We start from the raw sequence: 23,862 nt of genomic DNA on the forward strand, positions 1-23,862 counted from the left end.
TTTTAAATTGATATAATATGTATTTTACTACATTCCACATGATAGGTTGTACATTTTTAGATCTTTTTCCCCTGGCTAATATAGATAAATCTGGTCACTTTTAAACAAAACATGTTTAAACCAAGATATGTTATAATGATTTTATTCTAATGTTCAAAGAATTAACGTATATTAGTTCAGAAATTTTAAATTTTAAATTCAGAAATCTATATTAACTGGACATATTTTTTATGTATTGCCTTGTGAGTTTCAGGAAACTACAAACATGTGGAGAATACATATAAGGAAGTGATAAAGACCAAAATTCAAAACTAAATTTATCACAATTCAATTCAAACCAACAAAATTATTTTTCATCTGTTAAAGACAACCTATCAACTAAAGGCTTGCATGGGAAGTTTTTCCCCTTTACCCTTGTTTAATCTAGCTACCTCACATGGCAAAAATAGGATTTTTTTTTTTTTTTTTTTTTGCCATTTTAGAGTTTGGGAATAGATAGATGATAGATAGACAGGCAGGCAGACAGACAAACAAGCTCTGGGATATTTGGTTGTCAGATAAAGTTTTTCAAATGAAGGAAGGTAGCATTAGCTATAATATCTTCTTTGCAATTAAAGGTAAGGGCTGGGGAGGGGCAGATACAGAACAAAGAGAACTAATGACTCCTGCTTTCCCAGTTCCTCTTGATTCATAGGTATAAAGTCTAAAAAGAAACAAGTAGGGCATAAGGGCTCAACAAAGAATTGGAAAGTCTGACGCATTAAGAACTGTTACTGCCAATCCTGTGCTGCAGCCCTTTCTGCAATTTCCCCTGGCTTTGCTCACTCTCTGAAAAGACTCTCCCCTGTTCCCTCCCCTCCCTGCCCACCATCCTGTTCATTCCCTCCCCAGGAACTTCCACCGCCAGGCCACTTCCATGGTGGAGTGCCTGGTTGTATCCTGCAAATGCCAAGAGAGCTGACACCCATTTGGTATGGAAAAATAGAAAAATGGATTGGGTTGGACCACACATGAAAGGGAATTTAAACCCCAAGAAGCCTATGTTCGGTTTTAGACTTCCTAGCGTTAGTTGTTTTATTGCCCATTCCCTTACTTTTCTACCTTTTAATTTCCTTCAGAGGAAGAACATGTGGCAGAAAGAGCATCCCCTGAGCCAGAACTGCATCTCAGGCCCTACCAAATGGAAGTTGCCCAACCAGCCTTGGAGGGGAAAAATATCATTATATGCCTCCCTACAGGGAGTGGGAAAACCAGAGTGGCCGTTTACATTGCCAAGGATCACTTGGACAAGAAGAAAAAAGCATCTGAACCTGGAAAAGTTATAGTCCTTGTCAATAAGGTATTCAAATCGCACATAATACAACTGTGTTTATTTTCACTTTATTATTCTGATGCATTTGTAAAATGACACTATAACAATGGATCGCACGGATTAGTGTAATTCAGAGTAATCTTTTATTTTACTTTATATCTTTGCTTTTACAGTTAAATGGTATCTAAGTTATTAGCTTTTAAAATGATTTTGCTTCATAAGACCAGAGCAAAGATCAAATAGCTGTTATTTAGGTATTAAGAATACATTTACCCAGATATTCTTTAAGGTTAACTGGCACTAATTTAAGTTATCACTGTAGGTGGACATGAATGACCTCAAAATATTACTGGAATCTGGGATCAAATATTGTCTTTTGAAGTCTCCTTAACTGTTGGCCCTTAGTTAAAGGTGGTAAATCCTCCTTACCCAGAATATGTATAATTTATGTGAAGATAAAGAGAAAATTAAGTGAATATCTGGCTGATCTAAATCAAGTTAAAAAGGAAAATAGATGACTAACTTTCAATAATTATACAAAGATGCTACTTGAAATGTACCTGAGGTTTCCCTCTAGTAATTTATGTCCTGGGATATTTAAAGACCAGTCTTCATAAACAGGTATAATTCCCCTTTACGATAAAACAAAATCTAGTTTTTTGAGCTTTATTCAGATAAATGAGTTTATTAATTTATTAACTTGCATATTGAGTGGATTAATTTTTACTTTTATGGAGTAAAATTGAGTATACATTTCCATGGCCAAAATAGTCTTTTCTCTATTACTTACAATAACTCGGTTTTCATCATGACCCTTACCAAAAATATAGCAACAGACTATACAGCTTTCCTGTGTTTTTGGATTTCTGTTATGCTTAAAGTTTTAGTTGCAACCTGCTTTTCAGTACTGAAGTAACATACTCAGAATCTATGATCTGAGTAATTTCTATCATGTGGTTCCAAATGCATTCTATATACAACTACTAAGTCAAAAGATCTTTATGCTTAAATGACTGTTATTAGAATACTTTTATTTCTTTTGTGACAATAGTGATGCACCAGAATTTATTTGCCCATAGCTTTTCACGTAGTGTCTTTATTAAGGACATTACCTTTTGGAATAAAAGGAATCTAGCTTTGACTACTACTTCTTCCTACCAGTAGTTTAACCTTGGACAAATTCCTAACTTCTCTCACTTTAGTTTCCTCATCTGTAAAGCGAACAAAATAATAGTACCCTATACAGCTGCTCTGAAATTTAAATTAGATAATCTGTCTAAAGCCTAGGAATGATTCAGTGAATATTAGTTTTTCTTCCCCTCCCTCTTCCTCACCTCCAAAACTTGGTAAATGGAACTTCTTAACTAGTTGAACAGGGTCTTAATGCCAGGTTTGGAGAAAAAAACAGAGTTAACTGGATTTGAAGATACTTCAGCTGGAGTTCTTGATACCATTTGAATATTCTACAGTTTAATTTCCTCAACCTCAGCCTCACCATCACCCTCCCTACAGGCTCTTCTTCCCTCTCTATCTATCTCTTTGTTAGTTACACCACCTCCTCCAAAGCATGAAGCCTCAACACCTAGGGTATATTTTTGATTCCCTTTTCTTATCAGGCCACGGGGTCATAAACTATTAGAGCTGAAAGAGAACTTCAAGATCTAGTGCTTATCCATTGCAGGGTGGTTCTCTCACCTCTGCTGAGTAAGCTGGAATATCCAGAAAGTCCCCATTTTAATAAGATAGCTTGATCCATTCTTTGAATAACTGACTCAGAAGGAAAGCCCCAGCAAAATCTGTTTCTCTAGAATCCACACTCATTGGTTGGAGTTCTTTCCTCTGTGATTATACACAATAAGTATTAATTCTCCTGCCTTGTGACTGCCCTTCACATAGAGAAGGCAGAAATGTGGTTCCTGTGTCGTTTTTCTTTTGATTCCCTGGGATAAATATTCCTAGTCCCTTTAACTCTTTTTCATATAACATGGTTTCCAGGTTTTTCATCATCCTGAGTGCCCATCCTTTTTGAGACTTCTTAAAATACAGTGTCCAGAGTTGGGCAAAATACTACAGATACAGTCTTATCAGTGTAGACAGTAAGCCCATGTGACACGAAGCCATGAGCAGGTTTGCCTTTATCACCGGTGCCGGCACTCACAGACTCATCTGGAGTTTGCCATAAACTAAAAGCCTCAGTTTCTTTTTGTCCAAAAATCTGTTAGACTAGAAGCCTTTTAAGTTATTTTTGTCCAGTTAATTTTTTGAGCCTAAATGTAAATACTTAACATTCGTTTCTTCATCTTCTGCATGTTGACTGATCATGGCAGGTCTCAGGGTTTTGTATGCACCTAATGTATCTCCTTATAATGACTAATGACTCCCTCTCAGTGCTGTATGCTCATCACAAACCATTCATCTCATGCAACTAGGTGATTCTTATGAATCCACATTTACAGCCATGTTTGAATGTTAAATCATCCTCATTAATTATTCATATTCATTGCCCTGTTGTGTAGACATTTAAGGACATAAGTCTAATTCATCATCTGCTTCTCTATTGTTTTTTCCCTAAGAATTACCAGAAATCCCTCCATTGGTTCTTCCATATATGTCATAATTGTTTACTTTATTACCCTGTTTCTTTCCATTTTAAAGGCACATGAGCTTCAGTTCTTTTTGATTGAATCAGGAAATCGCTAGTTCCGTATGTCAAATAAGCTTAGTTCTGTATTTGACCAAATAGATGGTATTATCACCCTTGATCTGGAAAAGAGAAATCCTGTCCCCTCTAACACCGTTTACTTTCATCTCCCTGCCTCCATGCTTTCCAAAGTTATCGCCTTCAAATGCAGGGAGAAATGAAAACACCACCTGTGTTCCCAGACTTTCTATTTCCTATCTAGGGCTTCAACATCACGAGAGATAAATCCCAGGTTCCTTCAGATGCTATAATACAGCCCCATATGATTCAGCAGAAGTGGGTAGCAGTTGGGTTTGATTAGTCTTGGCAGGCACTCTGTCACATCTCAGGAAAAGGCTCCAAGAGGACCACACACCTCCCAATTAGCCATGTCAGACTTGCATCTGGCTTTCTCTGTGTCCTTCAGTAGGAAGTCAATGCCACCCAGAGTGAGTATCAGGATTTCCAACACCTGCTACCTCCTGTGAAAACTTATTTTTGTTCTGTAGACCAGAAGATGCTTCTTCTTTGAAAGTTCTTGACTCATCCTTTACGGGCAGAACCCCAGGTCGCTTTGTCACCCCATGGTACAGAGATTCTTCGATCACTCAGCAGCATGAGGGTGTTTAAAGACAAATCAAAGACAGATCCTGTCCTCAGGAATCTACAATCTAAGAAATTAGAGATGTGTATTAACAATGTAATAATTAATATTGTATTGCACTTGGTGATACAATATTAATTATTTTTATCATACCTCATTAAATCCACACGGGTACTCTGTGAGGTAGCCATAATTATCCTCGTTTTGCCCATCAGAAAACTGAGGCTCTGAGGCTTTAATTGGTCCATCAGGGATCATCCTGCCAATAAGTAGCAGAGCCGAAACTTGAATCCTTACCTGCTGAAGCCAACTGGGCCTTCTTTTTTCACTCCACAGCAAGAATGAAAGGATTAGCAAAATATCAGGAAATTTTTATGAGTTATGAGTACCCAGAAAATGACAGCCTCTATTTCATTTAATTTTCGCAACAACTCTACCGTAGGGCTAACATTATCCTCATTTTACTGATGTGGAATTGAGATGATTCAGATGATTCGGTAACTTGTCCCAGGTCACATAATAAGCAGAGGGCTGGAGTCATTTTCAGAGCTGACTTTCTTTCCTCTGGATCTTACTGTCTCCTTCCATTAAGCTTAATTTCCATTCTCTTCTTCAGAATCTCTCTTACTTCCTCAGATCATTTCCCCTGTCTCATATAAGTAGAATGGAAAGGATAGCTCTAGAAAAAATGTGTCAGAAATGAGTTTGTGTAAGTGAGAGAAGAGCTGCGGTTCTCAAATTTTAAAGCCTTGCTGTCACACGAGAGGCTTCATATAAGCGCAGGTTTCAATGTTTTGTCCCCAGAGATGGTGCCTAGAGCCAGTAGTTCTTTGGTGGGGCCCAGGAGTCTTCATTTTCCAAATCTCTCAAGTGATTTTGTGGCAGGTAGACCAGAGACTTTTACCTTGACAAAAACAAAAACAGAAATACTAACGGAAAGTTTCTCTCCTTAGTCGTTTCCCCTTGTGTTATTTTCTTCCACTAACCAAACTTGGTTTTTGATTTTAGGTCCACACTGTTTCCTTAAAATTCATAGATTCCATTTTAACCCCTTCCCCCTCCACATTGACTCTTGGACAAGTTCATCATTTCTACTAAATAATGATACAAGACAGTGTTCTTTGTACACTGTTCTCAGCCAGGGGTATCAGCCAGCCCTCATTTTACACATAAGTAGGACTCACCTCAAGTACAAAAGATGAATAACACATGTTCTGCAGACCAATAGAAAGATAACCATTGATCACATTATCTGGTAATCACGTTATGAGGAATATAACGCTTACTCTTTGATGCTTGCCCTTGAAACTCTTCCTGCCAATTCCCTGTTTGCCACACTGTACATCCCTAGGCTTCCATAGTATAAATTCTCCTAGCATATAACCTTCAAGATGGCCTGGTTATTCCTTTCCCTTGATCTAGGAGGTATTTTGAATGATGGGCAGTGCGTAACATTCAGGTATCAACTCAGCCACCTTCAGCAGATGCTATGACATATGGAGAGCCAGCTGAAAGGATTCTTTTTTTTTAACTACCATGCAATAAATCTTTTATTAAAACTTTCACCAGGTTCGGCTGTTACTGAAACTGGTAATTTCTAAACTTAAATTGGGGCAGATGGCTATAATGCAGAGTGATGCCATCATTGGGCAGTATGAACGCAAGACTGAAGAATTAATAGCCACCCCTTAAACAGAGGACCAGATACAGGGTTGACACTTTCTGTATGTTGTAGTCAGAAAGAATGTGGCCATCTTCCAGCTCCTTGCCTGCAAGGATGAATCTTTGCTGGCTGGGGGTTGGGGGGCGGGGGTCCGGGTGCCTTCTTTGTCCTGGATGTTGGCATTCATGTTCTCTATGGTATCTATCACTGGGTTCCATATTCTGATCTCCAGATGGTCTTTCAGGTCAGGGTCTTCAAAAGAGTGACATGTTGACCAGCTAGTGAATGCGACGATACTGTGAATTGCCAATTACACCGAGTAACCTCAATGCCAGCATACTCCCACTCAACAATGTCAGTCAAGTCTGAAAGATTTCCACTTATTTTGCCAAGCCTGTTTGCTTGTTTGTTCTTTCTCAGCCACCAAAGCCATTTTAGTGGTCTGCCCCTTCACCGCACATCTGCTCTCCTAAGCAATGTCTTACCTCCTCAGTTTTGGTTCTCTGCTGTCTTCAATTTTTTAGGCATATTGTCTCTGGCCCCATCCCAAAACAAACAGCAGGAATAAATCAACACTAAACACAACTCATAAGGTCCTATGAACTATAGTAAATGTAAAATATTCTGTGTGGTATTCACAACCCTTTATAGCTTGGCCCTGATCTATGAATTCAAAATTTATTTCTTATCCAGCCTTGGTTTTCATTTATCTCGTCATTGACTCATGGCCTACTTGATTAGAATTCCTTCTAAACCTTTCTTTTGAGCAGTCATTTGCTTCTGCCTCTTTGCTGTCACTTTGTATATATTTCTATGAGAGAATTATTATATTGTGTTTTAATAAGTTGTGCTTTTTTGTTGGTTAGTCTTAGTCTATGTGCTTAGCTGGACTGTTCCTTGAAGTTGTCAGCCATATCTTAAACATTTTGTGTCTCAGATACAATGCCTACACCTAATAGGCGTTCAGTAAATGCTTACTGACAAATTGGATAGGTCTTTATGCTTAATTAACTGATAATGTAAACACCTCTGATAATGCTTGACACATAGTAGGCCTTTGATCAATACTCCTTTTGCTTTGACCATGCTCTCTCTCTTTTTTTAATTTTGGCATTTTTAAAGGTACCACTAGTTGAACAGCTCTTCCGCAAAGAGTTTGAACCATTTTTGAAGAAATGGTATCATACTATTGGATTAAGTGGTGATACCCAATTGAAAATATCATTTCCAGAAGTTGTCAAAACCTATGATGTTATCATCAGTACAGCCCAGATCCTTGAAAACTCCCTTTTAAACTCAGAAATAGGAGAAGATGATGGTGTCCAGTTGTCAGGTTGGTTGAAGTGTTTGTATTTTGGTAAAAGAAGAATTAGTAGTAATATCAATGATAGTAACAGAGGCTGTATTTGTTAAATAATCTTCAAAATGCTGATTTAAAAGAGTATCTCTGACTTAGATTGTCTTTCATTGCTTAAGTTTTCATTAAACTCTTCTACTTTCGTGGGGAAACGTACAAAGATTTTGGTATATTTTTAATTAGATCCCTTTATATACATAAGGATACATTATTAAATCAAGCACTCACTGGACTTTCTATTTACTTTTTATTTCTATGTACCAACAAGTTATTTTCATATGCTAATGGATACTGTTAGATCTGCCATGTTTCCGTAGAATAAAATACAGTCCTTTCTATTTTGGGGGAATGGGAAGAAAAAGTGAGAGAAAGGGAAAGAAGTATATATATTCATCATAATAATGATAATAATTAAATTCAATGTTAAAACAAGGCAAAATTATCTCTGTTTAAATGGTATGGTTCTCATTTGCATAAAAAAAGCCTTCAGCCGCTTAAAATTAAATGTGTTATTAAAGAACAAAAGTGTAATCCTGGTTAATTTAAGTGTAATCCTGATTAATTTGGGAGAATATAGGCAGAGATTGAATTCTGTCCCATAACACTTTGTGCCTTTATAAACTTTCTGAAACAAATCTATTAAATAGGGGCAATATCTAACAGGAATAGTTTCATGATTAATATACATGGACCTCTGGATGTACAGGTTACTGGCATAGTCACATTGCCCTCTTAAAAAGAGGTCTGTGCCAGAATTCTGCTCGAGAAAAGACATCACCATGGCACCTCAGTTTACTAACTTAAAGGTACTTTTCTTCACTATACCTCGCTGGTATGGACAAATGAACCACTTGGATTTTCTTTTAAGACTTTTCCCTCATCGTTATTGATGAATGCCATCACACCAACAAAGAAGCAGTCTATAATAACATCATGAGGCGTTACTTGAAACAGAAGTTGAAAAACAATAAACTCAAGAAAGAATGCAAACCAGTGATTCCCCTACCTCAGATACTAGGACTGACAGCTTCACCAGGTGTTGGAGGAGCCAAAAGGCAAGCTGAAGCCAAAGAACATATTTTAAAAGTAAGCCATTATGTATATAACATAATGTATATGTATATGTATATGTATATGTTATGTATAACAACAACAACAATAACAGCAACAACAGCAAAAACCTAAAGCAAATGCCAGTACTTCTTGGGCTTTTTGAGTAGATTGAGGTCCAAACGCCATGGAGTACATAACAGAAGGTATTTCATGATCATTGATTAAGTTAAATCAATGTGTTTTAGTTAAAATAAATATATTCAATCTTCTACAAAACAGTAATATGCTTTAATTGATTACTATGGCATATAAAAATGTCACAAAAATTATGGAGTGCAGATATAATAAATGAAAAATTGGGGCAAATGAAATACCTAATTTTAAATATCCACTCTTATTGCTAAACTTAATGATCCATTTGGTATAGAAATAAGCAATCTATCTCTCTCAGAAAATAAATAAATAAACATTTTAAAACAAAAAATAAAATAAAAGGGGCACCTGGGTGGCTCAGTTGGTTAAGTATCTGATTCTTGATTTTGGCTCAGGTCATGATCTCACCGTCGGTGAGACTGGTAAGATCAAGCCCCACATCAGGCTGTGTGCTGACTGATTCTCTCTGTCCCTCCTTCTGTGCACACACGTGCACTCTCTCTCTGAAAAAGATAAATAAACATTTAGAAATATGCATAAGTGATGAAAGTTTCTAATTTTCACAATACTCCATGAGTTTTAAAATTGCATATTTTCTTCTGTGCCTTTGTTGTTCTATGTGATTCAAAGATTCTGAGTAATTCAAATTAAATGGGAAAGGGGGATACAAAAATCTCTGTTCGAAGTTGGACTACTTGTCAGCTGACCCCAAATGGTAACACCACATAAAGTACTATTGTTGATTTCAAATGTTAAATGAATTCAGAGAAACCCAAGGAGTATGTTGGTACTAAAGCAATTGCATTTATATTTTAAGTCCCTTACTTTAAGTTGGACTCAGTAAAATCACGTACAACAGACAGAGGCACAATTATTGGTTCCAAAATACAATTTATTATGGGATTAAGGACTAACATCAGTCTAGATTCAGGCACATCTAGTCTTCAACTGCTCCTAGCTTTACATTGTCCTTTTTATGGGTATAAGAGGGTGGTAATCTGATCCAGGGATGTCAAGATGGCCTTTAAAATGTCTCATATAGGGGCGCCTGGGTGGCTCAGTCGGTTAAGCGGCCGACTTCGGCTCAGGTCATGATCTCACGGTCCGTGAGTTCGAGCCCCGCGTCGGGCTGTGTGCTGACAGCTCAGAGCCTGAAGCCTGTTTCAGATTCTGTGTCTCCCTCTCTCTGACCCTCCCCTGTTCATGCTCTGTCTCCCTGTGTCAAAAAAAAAAAAAAAAAAAAAAAAAAAGTTAAAAAAATGAATAAATAAAATAAAATGTCTCATATAATATGGTTATCTTATAACCATTCTCTGCTGATCTCTTTTATTTACTATACTGTTTCCATATCAGTTTTTCCAGCTGGCAAATGGAATTTAAGAAAGGAGAATAAATACACTTCTTTTCTGGAATTATCCGCCAACTGATTTAGAAGTTTCGTTTTAGTCTGTTGAGATAAATGTACTGGTTAATCAGATCCACAGTAAAGTAATACTCAAATGCTATATTTAGCAAGTCATGGTACTTATTTATTATATGAAAAAATAGTTCTACATTGAATCAATTGAAAAGGAAAACTAAATATTTGAATATTGAAAAAAATCTCTTTTCCAGATATGTGCCAATCTTGATGCATGTACCATTAAAACTGTGAAAGAAAATATAAATCAACTCAAAGGCCAAATAAAAGAGCCATGCAAAAAGTTTGCAATCGCAGATGACACCAGAGAAGTATGTGCTTAAAGTTTTATATTTATTAGATTAATAATACCATACTCAACTGAAACATGCAAAGGTTATTTTACACAAACCGAAGAATATTATCTTAAATTTTTAGCAAAATAACTTAGTTTTATTCTTTTGTATTATTAGATGATAAAGCACTGCTGTGAATTCTCTTGTCCATCCTTTTAGTTTACCAGTTTATATGAAGAGACGCCATGGGGATGAGAGTAGAGAGGGTTATATACAAGTAAACTAGAGAGATTACTATAGTTCATTTTATTCATTTAACTTTCTTGGTGAATTCCAGGACTAGTTTTCTGACATTTCACAGAACAATTTTGTTGCTACCAAATTGCAGTTGGTAATGATAATGGGAATCATTCCTAATTTGCACATTTACTTTCTTAAGAAAACACACGGTACACACAGTAGTAAAGAAGTAAAATATTTACTTTAATGGTTCCTTTGAAGTGAGTATTTTTGCTGATTATAAAAACCAACTGAGTTGTTTTGGATATTATGATCAGTATGTTATGTCAATACTTTCATTTGTAAAATATAAAAAGCATGATAAATTTTAGCTCTATGTACTTGATGATAAGTGTAGTCATTGAAAAGCTACGTCATAGGATGTTAGGATTAAATGACATGAAATATGTATAATAGACAATATTGTGTTTGAAATGTCGTAGGCGCTAAACCAGTGTCAGTGACCAATCTCCGTAGATTAATTTTGGTGGAAATTCTGAAGAAGACTACTATCTATTCCAGCTGAACTAGAACATTTGAATATACTTTATTTTCCTTCAGTTTTGTTACTTATTTCCTTTTACTTGATAAATTTAAATGCATGTTTCTACTCATCATCATTGAAAAAAAAAAAAAAACCCACGACATCCCTAGGATAAATTTTTAAAAGCTGCCATCTTACTTTTTAACTTACTTAATTTGGGTATGTTTTTTATTGAAGTATAACAGACGTACAGGAAAGTACAAATTCATAAATATACAGATTGCTGAATTGTTTTAAAATGAACACATCTGTATAGTCAAAATCTAGACAACATTTTCAACACCCAAAAAGCCCTTATTTCTCCTTCCAGTCACTCATCCCCCAAGGATAACTACTATCCTGACTTCTAACACCAAGATGGGTTTTGACAGATTTTTAACTTTATTTAAAGGAAATCATTTAGTATGCACTCTTCCGGTTTTTTTGTTTTTGTTTTTTAAACTCTCTTAACTTTTTCTTAAATTCATTAGAGGGGTACCTGGATGGCTCAGTGGGTTAGTGTCCAACTTTTGATTGTGGCTCAGGTCCTGATCCCAAGGTCATGGGATCGAGCCCCGCATCAAGCTCCATGCTACCTCGCGCTTAGGATTCTTTCTCCCACTCTCTCTCTCTCTCTCTTTCTGTCTCTCTAAAATAAAAAATAATCCAGTTAGTTAACATACAGTGTTATATTAGTTTCAAGTGTACAATATAGTGACTCAACAATTCCATGCATCACCCAGTGCTCATCACAAGTCTCTCTTGACTTTTTATTTTGCTAGAAATCATACCAGTTCTTCAAATGGAAATGTTTCTTAAATTACATCACAATCTCTAAATAATTGGGGTATTGCTTTAACTTACATATTTTAAAATTACTCTTAGCATTCAAATTTCTTATTATTCATTAGTTTTATCTTTGTAAAACTTTTAAAATGGGAATTCCAGTGGGGGTGCATGGTGTTGGTGTGTGTGTGGCTTAAGGGTGGGTTTCGGATAAGAAAGAAATGTACGAGGAAGTGGTCAGAGATTAACTTGTTTCTTTGTCTCAACAAAGATTATGAACCAAATTTATTATAACATGGAAATTATGTTAACAAAGGTAGTGTTATTTCTTTAACAACATAAACATGTAAGAATAAGTGTATAATTTATTTTTAGGATCCATTTAAAGATAAACTTGTAGAAATAATGACCAGGATTCAAAGTTTTTGTGAAATGAGTCCAATGTCAGATTTTGGAACTCAACCCTATGAACAATGGACCATTCAAATGGAAAAAAAAGGTAACTGGGTTTTTGACTTAACACTTCCATGTTTATGCTAAGATTTCAGATGATCTATCATATATTCTCAAGCAAGCTGAAAGCAAATGGAATATCAGATGGAATTTCTCTGAAGTAGTACACAGATGTACATGTTGTAATCTCTTATCTACTGATGGAAAGAAGCTCCAACCTATCCATTTTTGTCTTCATTTCCAGAGTCTTTCACTTATTGTATGTTTAACACATTAAGATAAATATTAACGTTTCTGTCTCCAAATGCAAACTGAACTGAAATGTTTTCCATGCTATTCTTCTGAGTCAGCAAGAATCAGGAGGTGTTCTTGCTGTAACAGAGCTCAGATAGCCAGTCCAGAGGTTGAAAGGCTTTAAGAGCTCAAGGCGCATTTTGGGCCTTAACTTGCCCATTTCAAAAACAAGTATCAAAGACATACTCAAGTCCACAGCACAATTGTAGGGGTGTGTTTTACCATTATTTTACTATGTATAATGTGTTCTTTCACAGCTGCAAGAGAAGGAAATCGCAAAGACCGAGTTTGCGCAGAGCATTTGAGGAAGTACAATGAGGCCCTACAAATTAATGATACAATTCGAACGATTGATGCTTATAATCACCTGGAAGCTTTCTATAATGATGAAAAAGAAAAGAAGTTTGCAGTCCAAGAAGATGATAGCGATGAGAGTGGTGAGGAGGGTAACGATGATGGTAACGAAGATGAGGATGATGACAAGAAGCCTTTGAGAGTGGATAAGACAGATAGATTTCTCATGGATTTATTTATAGGTGAGAATCAATGTGACATTTATGGTGTATGCTCATGCATGTGCCTCTTTGGCATGAGCCCACTGCTTCTCAAAAGCTCCCCGAAAGGCCCTCTTTTAAAAAAAAGTATGTATTTATTTATTTATATAGAGAGAAAGAGAGAGATACAGAGAGAGAGAGGGGATCCCAAGCAACCTCTGAGCTACTAGTGTAGAGCCTGATATGGGGCCCTATCCCGAGAATCTCAAGATCATGACCTGAGCTGAAACCAAGAGTCCAACGCTTAACCGACTAAGCCAGCCAGGCACCCTCCAAAAGGCCCTCTTAAAATAATCTTTCATTTTGAAAGAAGAAATCCCACCTATATCGGGGCCCCTTCTAATTGATGGGTTCAGATTAACCATTAATTGTGTAATCACGATCAGTCATTCAGCCACCTGGTTTTATTATCAACAAGCCTGCAATACATTTATTTATTAAGCTAGCCTCATTGTTAGATATAGCACAAGATTAACTGTAGGTCAACTACGTATCTCAGTATCTCATTACATAAAATCTCTGAGTGTAATTACTCACATATTTTATAATCAAACTAATTATTTTTTAAAGAAAACAATAGAATGTTGAAAAAGCTGGCTGAAAACCCAAAACATGAAAATGAGAAGCTGACCAAATTAAGAAACACCATAATGGAACAATACACAAGGACTGAGGAATCAGCCCGAGGAATAATTTTCACAAAAACACGACAGAGTGCATATGCCCTTTCCCAGTGGATTACTGAAAATAAAAAATTTGCTGAAGTTGGCGTCAAAGCCCATCATCTGATTGGAGCTGGACACAGCAGTGAGTTCAAGCCCATGACACAGGTGAAAACATCTCCTGTATTTCTTTCCTCATGTTGTTATTTCTCTTCCCAAATTCATTGTAGTCTTTTTCTTTTTTCATTTGTTCTCTTGACACCCCACAAATAATTTTGTGGGATGAAACACGTGTTCTTAAGGTAAAATGTGAGTTTAATAGCAGTCTAATCTGTGGTATTTGATAAGCTGAACATTGTGTTAGGAGTCACGTTTTTCACATACTTGGAGCAACTTTGGAAATTGAGTTTCCTTTGCAAAAATGATTGACATTTAAACCTAGTAACAAAATGCAAAACTGGTTACAATATCATATCGAGTGGAAAAATCAAATCCCCACCAAAGTATGTACATTATAATTAGAAAAATGTAGAATATGTTTGCATAGGATGAGATCTGTAAGGCAACTTGGAAAAATTAAGACATTTCGTGTGTTAAAAGATTTGGGACTATGAGCGATTTTCTTTTCCTTTTAAAGATTTGTTTTGTTTTGTTTTCATTTCATTATACTACTTATCATGTGCACAGTAAAAACCCATGGGAGATTAAAAAAAAGGCACTTGTAGACATTACAAGCATGGATTGTTAGAGGAAAATGTTCTTCTGAAGTCATATTGACTTTGAGTCTTGAGGGACAAGAGGAGCCTTGAATTCTGTTATGGTCATCATCATTCAGTCCAATGGAGCAAATTATCTGTTTTATTGTTTGCTGAAAAAAAAAAATAGTTCTTGAAATTTTACATGATAATGCTCAATATACTCACTACATATACTCAGTTAAAGCTCCCTCTAAAATTTATGCCAGACAAAGAAAGAACTGTTTTCCTTGGGTAAGGAGCTTACTTCCTCCTTTGTGATGAGAACTAGTTTTCTTAATGTGTTTCCCTTTTGCCTTACCTTTCCAGAAGCTCACAGGTAAAACTCAAGTTCAGTCCCACAGCCTCTGGGTTAATGCTTACAAGTAATACATCTGTATCCTTTTACTCCTGTTTTTAAGTTTCTATTATATTAGCTTTCGTATTATGACTTCAGGTATATGTGGCCTCAGCTCCTCTTTGAAAAGAGGTGAGGTATAAAAGGAAAGTATGTTATCAAGCTACTTTTTGGTCCTAAGTCCTTTCAGATTTGGGGGCTACATACCAAATTTCCTTCCTTACATCCCACATCCTCCCCTTGTGAACAGAGTTGGCCTTACTCCTTGGGAGAGGGAGTTGGCCTCTACTGTTTCAGGGTTTGATGCTGTGTCTGAAATTCTCATTATTAAAGTACTCTTGAATAGCAGAGACATCTTCTGCTAAAATCCAAAGACATGTAAGCCTTTATCAGTGGACATGAGTGCCAGAGGGAGAAATTATCAGTGAAGACTGGAGAGAGGCTTTTTCTGCACAATGCTTTAGCATTTAGGAGTCAAATAAAGACACACTGCCTCTAAGAAGAGAAGGAAGGGGATAGGAAAACACACTGCTGGTGTGACATGTTATTTTTGTTTAATGTTTGGGGCTAAAAGACAGCATAAACATGCACCAGAGGCAGACTGGACCAACAGCTTTGATAAGAGTAGTTGTGGCAGTAAAACCACCGTGGCCATATGGGGCTGGGTTTATGTTCACCTGCCCCTCCTATGCAAGGGCCAGTGTGCATGTTTTCTTTCTTTCTTTTTTCTTTTTAAGTTTATTTATCTATTTTTGAGAGGGGGGAGGGTCTGAGAGAGAGAGAGAGAGAGAGAGAGAGAGAGAGCCTGACATGGGGCTTGAACTCACAGACCATGAGATCATGACCTGAACTGAAATCAAGAGTTGGATGCTTAACCCAGGCGCCCCTATTTCTTATGCTAAGAAATTAATATACTCAAAAATTCAAAATTCAGAGTTTTTTAATTTAATTATAGTTTTAATATTATGTTTGAATAACTTATTTCATTTTTATTTAATCTTCTCTTTGAACAGATAACATATTCACATCTTTCAGAATTAATAAGGTTCAGGGCACACGACTCCTCTCCGGTATTCTGGCTCCCTCGCTGGAGGCAGCCAATATTTTCAATTTTTCACATATCCTTCCAGAAATATTCTATAGGTTTCATGCTCGAGTGACTCTTTAAGTGACCAAATGTGGCATAGACTGTATTATTTTCTCTGTGACTCAAAATTCAACAATCTTTAAAAGTGTCACTGCATCTTATTTTCTGAATACTAAAGATTCTGAAGTTAACATAGTAAACAGCAAAGCCCACTCTAGTTTCTCATTGCCCTATCCTCTCCTCAACTGAAAGCATCTCCTTTTTCCTCCCTCCCAAGTTACCCATCAATTTATTTCCTTGGCAAAAATGATGGTCTTCCCACTTCCAGACTGGATGATGGAAATATTTTTATTATTGTGTGGTAATCCCAGATTGGAAATCAAATGTTGTCTTACCATCATGTCTTTGTTCAATGCCAAAAACAGATGGCAGTGAATCCGTGTATGAGCTAATCCTTTGATTTGCACTGACCAGTTGCAATTTATTATTTCTTCTGCTAATTAGAAGATTATAATGTGTTTAGCATCACAAAATTTAATTTATTAAAATGTTTCTACAGAATGAACAAAAAGAAGTCATTAGTAAATTCCGCACTGGAAAAATAAATCTGCTTATCGCTACCACAGTGGCAGAAGAAGGTCTGGATATTAAAGAATGTAATATTGTTATCCGTTATGGTCTCGTCACTAATGAAATAGCCATGGTCCAGGTACACTTAATACCTCTAATATGTTAAATTTTTATTTTGTGTTATTACTTTAATTGTTTTAGCAAAACAGCACAGTTTTAAAAATATATCTATTCTTCTAAAAGAGAAATCGGTTCTTATTGTATACAAATACCAACTCATTATGTTGCACACCTGAGACGAATACAATGTTATATGTCAATTACACCTCAATTCAAAAAAAGAAATCTTGAAGAGCTGAATACTCCTGTTTTTGATTCGCATGACAATCAGATAACTGTTGTATTTTTGTTGTTATTTTTAATTTTATTTTTAATGTTTATTTTTTGAGAGAGAGAGAGAGGGAGGGAGGGAAAAAGAGAGAGAGAGAGAGAGAGAGAGAGAGAGAGAGAGACGGAGCACAAGCAGGAGAGAGGCAGAGAGAGAGGGAGACGCAGGATCCCAAGCAGGCTTCAGGCTCTGAGCTGTCAGCACAGAGCTCGACTCAGAGCTCCCAACTCATAGACTGAGATCAACCTAAGCTGAAGTTGGACGCTTAACTGACTGAGCCACCCAGGCATCCCAACTGTTGCATTTTTAAACAACTCTTCTTTGGTTGTTATTTCTGTGTCCCAAGACTCTTCAGAAACATGACACTGGCCCCGCCCCATCTGTAAGAGTCAAAAGAGGCCTCTTCATTCCTAGGATGTCTGAGAGCTCCCAGCTGGACTAGGAATCTGAAGTGCAGTGGTCTTAAAAATGTCTGACAAAGCAATATGCACAAACCTCAAGGATCCCTACCATTTCTGCATTCTCCTCCTAATTCTTACAGTTTTTCTGTATGTTTTGAATTTTTCATCATAAAGTGTTGAGGGAGGCAAAGTTACACATGCAAAACAAAAGTGAAATGTCCTAATTTTCTTTTATCTTTTACCCACACGATTTTAACAATATAATTGTTACCTTTCATTTGCATATATAATACTCTTCCTATAAAATTAACTTAAAATCTTTTTTAAATACATTGAATTGTATCCCTGCATGGGAGACAAGTCAGGAAGACTAAGATAACCAGACAACCATCAAATTAGCAAGTAATTGAATTTCAAGAGTTAATTTGTTGGTGGCTTGTAACACTGAATGCATTTTTCATACAGATATTATAGCTGGTAGTTAGGTTCCTGGGCCAGGCCACAACATTGTCTGTTACTCAAAATGTACCTAAATATTACTTTCTAAAGAGGACTACAGAAATTTATCACCATGTTGAGCCTGTTTTCATGGGGAAATGTGCTCAAAATCCAACATAGATACCAGGAGCAGAAACTGCATTTTCAATAGTCCTGTTGTCAAGGTCAGAGATGCCCGTTCTTTCCATCTATCCCTCCTACCAGGCCGGAATGCCATTCCAGTCTAAGTCAATGGTGCCGGCTCCCAGGGTTGAGAGGAGGATCCTGGGAACAAAAAAGGTGGACAGAATGGTCTTGTGCAGTTGAGGGTTTTGAGGGTTGGTGTGGTGACCTAACCATCATCGCTCTAGAACATTGTTTCTGCATTAAAGCACATTTTGAATTTCAAATAACTGATTTACAAAAAATGGGTAACAGCTAACTTTACTGAGAATAAAGAAATTACTTGAAGGCTGGCACACTGAGCAATGAATACCATTCCAGACCAAAGATGAGAGTGTGGACAGAAGGCATAGCCATTCGTTTATTTGATTTCTTTATGTTCTCAGGCCCGAGGTCGAGCCAGAGCTGATGAGAGTACCTACGTCCTGGTTGCCCACAGTGGTTCAGGAGTTATTGAACGTGAGATAGTTAATGATTTCCGAGAGAAAATGATGTATAAAGCTATAGACCATGTTCAAAATATGAACCCAGAGGAGTATGCTCATAAGGTATTGTTTTTGGACCTCTCCGAATTTATTTTTCACTTTAAAGTGGCTGCATGTGGTTGCCATTGATAGCTTTGTGGCTAAGTCTCAAGACAGAAATTGTGCTTGAATTTTAAGTTCCAGTTGGATGAGCTGTACTTAGTCCAGATTCACATACAAAAAGAATCAAGATCCATCATGAGCAGAAATTGTCAGGCCACCGTTCCAATGAAACCAACCATAAATTTTGATGATGTAAATTTAATCTGCCCTTGTTTAGAAAGATTAGTGCAGTTCACCCATTCAAGCCAACCTGGTAATTTTGGTTTCGTTGAATCAGTACAGACACAAATTTTCATTGTAGAAGCATTTATGAAGTGCCTACTCTGTGCCAGGCAATGTTCTAGAAAGAGAGAGCATGGTAGCAAACAGCACAGACCGATCTCTGCCACGTGAAGCTTATATTCTAGAGTATACGTAGTGAGAGTTGAAGAGGAGAAACAAGAAACAAAAATGAAGCAAGAAATATATCACATAAGGATAAATTCTAGAGAATTAGAATAAGACAACATGAAACAAGTCATTAGATGAGTACTTTTTAGATTGGATGTTTGGGGAAAGTCTCTTAGAAATAGAGACATTGAGGTTAGATTTGAATGATAAGAAAATACATAATATGTTATCTAGCTGCATCTCAGTTTACTAATGTAGAGTCATTTGAGCTTCAAGAGGAATGCCGTGAAGGAAGAATGCATTTCTGCAATATTTCAGGAAATCCCCCATACCACTGAATTAAAGACTGTAACTACTATAATAGCAAACAATCCATTTAGAAGAAAATTCACACCCTTGCATATGGGTGTGAATGTTAGTTTCTTAACATTGGAATTGGCTCTACCCTAAATAGAGTTTCACGAAAGGGATGCTTTTAAATTGGTGTGCATTGCTATAACCAACTCCAAGGTTTCCTGGCCAGGTTTCTACACAAACTTATATTTTAAAACCCCTTTACATACAAGGCAAACCAAACATTTGATAATGTCAAATCAAACATCTGTGACCATATAATGCCACTGGAAAGTTAATCAAGTGGATATTTTCAAAGATTGATGTTTCAAGACCAGATGTTTTGGGTAAACTCTAGGCCATCTCTGGAATTTATGAGGCAAATTTTTCCAGATTATATCTACAATAAGATACAGTCTCTTTGGGGGCCCCAGAATCGGCTACCTTTTTAGATTTCCTTTGGCTAAGAGCTCTGCCCTCCTAAAGCTACTCCAGGCTGACAAACTCAGAAAAGGATGGCAGGGGGTACATTTGACTACTATTCTGTGCAGCTCCCTCAGCAGACATGGCTGGTAGACCCCAGCACTCCCTTCTTCTGAGTTAAGAATCCGTATCAACACAGTGTTCAGACAGCCACTAGTAAATGGTGAGCCTTGACACAGAAGGTGAGGTCTATTTTCCATGTCATATACAGAATCTGTACATAACTGATAGCCTGTGCATCAAACTTCTAGAAACAATGTGAAGTTTTTAAACATTTTCCCTGGCAATGACCCAACAGCTTTTCCAACTCGTTACATTTTATTTAGACTTTGACTGACTATAGCTTATACCTCCCATATATCTATGATGCTTTGTTTTCATTTGTTGCCCCTCCGATTCACATTCTTTACTATTTTTCACTATTTTAGAACTAATCCCTTACTGGTCTTTAGTATTTTAACTAATTAATCAGTTAATTAATTAATGTATATATATATGTATGTATATATATTATATTTTTATATATATATATATATATATATATGTATGTATGTATGTGAGGGAGAGAGAGAATTTAAGCAGACTGTGCTAGTGTGGAGCCCAACATGGAACTGGATCCCACAACCCTGGGATCATGACCTGAGCCAAAATCAAGAGTCAGGCTCTCAATTGACTGAGCCACCCAGGCGCCCCTATTCTTTACTATTTTAAAACTAATCTTTTAGTTTCTGGTGTCCTGGTTACATACCCATACACTAACTTTGGATTTATTTTTATCTTTTCTGTTGCACCTGTGTTTCTTAATTGCCTGCCATGTACATGATCCCATGCCAAATCATCTTTTATCAGCTCAGTGAATGATAGTATCTTGCAGGAACAACCTAATTAAACTTTTAGGGAACATAATACTTCAATTTTTTATATTGCTATAATTTACACATGACACTAGTCTTTGTACTTGTCTGTTTAAACTATTATATGGCCCATGGGCTGCTTACAAGGTTTAGTTCTCCTTTCTGTAGTAAATATGGCTGTCTTGAATCAAAGCCCAAAACAGAGGTGAGAGCCAGAGATGGGCCATTCAGCTTTGCTCATCAGCACTGATAATTTACTTTTACTACAAACTTCCCCTCAGCCTTCAGGAAAACAATGGCATACTGCACATTTTAATATAAATTTGCTATCTATGAGTGGTTTAGTTTGGAGGTAAATTATTTAAGAAACAAGTTTCCTAACTTCCTATGTGAAGTTATGTAGGTGTGAGACCTGGCCAGTGCCTATCTCAAGTTTTGTGTCTCTACATTGTTTCTGTTATGACATAAATTTTGCCACTAGCCACAGGGCCTGGAATACACAGTTAAGGTCTTATTCTCTCATAAAAAAAATGTGGATAATCTAGATCCATATGATAGCTCCATGATGTCAAGGAAGCCAAGACCTTTCTCTCTCTTATCTGCCCTCTTAGTATTTGGTTTCTGTTATCCAGGTCAAAGAGAGGTTTTTTTCAAATTTCAACTGTCACATGCTCATTTTAGATGGAAGAAAGGAGATGGAAAAGACAGAAAGTGCAAAATGGCCACTATCTGATACTTGAGCTTTTCTAGAAATTCTACTCAACATCTTATGTCTCACTGGCCACTGGCTTGGAATGTTGTAATGTAGCTAGCATATTTTCACCTGGGATGAAATTATAGTTCTGTTCCCAGGAAGAATGGACTCTGGGTGGGAAACTAGTGTTTCTGCCACAAATGTGTAAGGAAGAGATTGAGTAAGATAGCAAAGGGTCTAGAAAAGATTAAAGAAATTGGTGGCGGGGGGGGGGGGGTGGTGGCTTATCACAAGTAAGAGAAGACTATTGGTAATGTCATAATAGTGTTTAGGTCTTCAAAGGGATTCCATGTAAAAGAAGGCTTAAACTTATTTTATGACACCGAATTGAAACTAATGGCAAGGGAGAGAGGTGGTAGGATGAGGTGTTATTTTGTTGTTGTTTTGTTTTTGTTTTTTTAATATTACTAAGGACTTTCTCACAGTAGAACTTGTCTAAAATGGAAAAGGTTGCTTTCTGAACACATTTCCATGATTACAGGAAAGGATTATATGCAAAATTCTTTGGAGGCTATCGCCTCATTATTTTTCTTTCTATACTAAGGCCAAGTGTACATTTTTGTAACTATTTAAGATCTCTGAATTCCAGGAGACTTACTTCAGTGAAGCTGTGAAAAAAAAAAAAAAAAAGAAACACTGAATTTTTTTTTCTCAATGCAGATTTTGGAATTACAGATGCAAAGTATAATGGAAAAGAAAATGAAAATCAAGAGAAGTATCACAAAGTATTACAAGGAAAACCCATCGTTAATAAATTTCCTCTGCAAAAACTGTGGTGTGGTAGCCTGCTCTGGGGAAGACATCCATGTAATTGAGAAGATGCACCATGTCAACATGACACCAATATTCAAGTAGGTCCGGGAACACTGAATTTTTATTTTCTGTATAAGAAGTGAAGTAGGTTGTACTGTGCATGTTCTTCCGAAATGGTACAAATGAGGTTCATTATTTTTCAGAACTTCTCCTCCTTTAGCCCCCATATTCTATCCCTATTTCAAATGTGACTTTTTCAAATATATTGCACTGAGGCACGGGGGGAGAAGGGAGAGCCCCAGAGCCATTTGGATCCAAGGTGCATCAGTCTGGTGTGTAGTCATATTTGTTCTCAAATTTTTGGACAACTTAAGTCTAGTTAAAATAATCTACAGACTTAAAGAGGCCACCAAAAGCAACATGGCCCTTGAGAGATGTATGCGGAAAGGGAGCGTCTACCTGATGATCTGTGGGGGCAGGAAGGAGAGGGGGATAAGGTGTGGGATATGCATGCAGGTGGCTGAGCTTCAGGTCCAACAGCATGTACCCATAATTTGCATATTTGTCTGTTGCAAATTCTCAGGTATGTTTTTACTCCTTGATAATTTTAGGGAACTCTACATTGTGAGAGAAAACAAAGCCCTACGAAAGAAGTTTGTAGACTATCAAACAAATGGCGAGATTATCTGCAAAATATGTGGCCAAGTGAGTAAAGTGCTGTGAGCTTATGTTTATTTTGGCCACAGGGAATTCTTAATTGGATGTGCATTTAATTTTTCCCCTCACTCTCTTTTGTTTTCTAGGCTTGGGGAACGATGATGGTGCACAAAGGCTTAGATTTTCCTTGTCTCAAAATAAAGAATTTTGTAGTGGTTTTCAAAAATAATTCACCGAAGAAACAATACAAAAAGTGGGTGGAATTACCGATCACGTTTCCTGATCTTGACTATTCAGAATATTGTTTGTTAAGTGATGAGGACTAACACTCGATTTGAGACTCTTTAAAAAATATTATCATCTTAACATTTACTTTGATTTTGATGAGTGTTTTTACTATACTACAGAACTGATATGAGGATTAATAAAGTCATTGCCTTACTCGGTGTTGAGCTGCATGGAGGAAGATAATGTATTATGCTTTCAAGTATCTATCTTGTTGTTGGGCAGGGGTAAAGAACACCTAGCAGTAATACGCATTAGTATGGAGCATTATGGGACTGTGGAAAGAATGCTAGCATATAAAGGAGGCATCCAAGGTACCACTATCAGTCCTGTCACACTAATCCTCACGATGAAATTAACCAAATCAGTTCATCTTTCTGAACCAGTGTCCTTATTCGTGAAATCGTCATAGTATTATTTACCTTTGTTTTCATTAGCTTTCTACTGCTACACAACAAATTAGCACAAACTTAGTGGCTTAAAACAACAGTCCTTTATTA

At 36.7% G+C, this 23,862-nt stretch overlaps 1 protein-coding gene across 1 annotated transcript in view; it reads left to right on the forward strand.

Moving 5' to 3' along the window:
- The window catches only part of IFIH1 (interferon induced with helicase C domain 1), a 55,391-nt gene extending 31,873 nt beyond the window's left edge, over nucleotides 1-23,518 (forward strand). The window contains exons 5-16 of the mRNA XM_047869114.1: nucleotides 1,119-1,339; nucleotides 7,382-7,592; nucleotides 8,485-8,702; nucleotides 10,437-10,553; nucleotides 12,481-12,604; nucleotides 13,110-13,388; nucleotides 13,977-14,236; nucleotides 16,807-16,956; nucleotides 18,653-18,814; nucleotides 22,328-22,518; nucleotides 23,032-23,125; nucleotides 23,224-23,518. Coding sequence (XP_047725070.1) covers nucleotides 1,119-1,339; nucleotides 7,382-7,592; nucleotides 8,485-8,702; nucleotides 10,437-10,553; nucleotides 12,481-12,604; nucleotides 13,110-13,388; nucleotides 13,977-14,236; nucleotides 16,807-16,956; nucleotides 18,653-18,814; nucleotides 22,328-22,518; nucleotides 23,032-23,125; nucleotides 23,224-23,403 — 2,207 coding nt within the window. The 3' untranslated portion in view covers nucleotides 23,404-23,518. The remainder of the gene's footprint in view (nucleotides 1-1,118; nucleotides 1,340-7,381; nucleotides 7,593-8,484; nucleotides 8,703-10,436; nucleotides 10,554-12,480; nucleotides 12,605-13,109; nucleotides 13,389-13,976; nucleotides 14,237-16,806; nucleotides 16,957-18,652; nucleotides 18,815-22,327; nucleotides 22,519-23,031; nucleotides 23,126-23,223) is intronic.
- Nucleotides 23,519-23,862: the final 344 nt, after the last annotated feature.

The sequence above is a fragment of the Prionailurus viverrinus genome, chromosome C1 (assembly GCF_022837055.1).
Source record: "Prionailurus viverrinus isolate Anna chromosome C1, UM_Priviv_1.0, whole genome shotgun sequence".
NCBI lineage: Eukaryota > Metazoa > Chordata > Mammalia > Carnivora > Felidae > Prionailurus > Prionailurus viverrinus.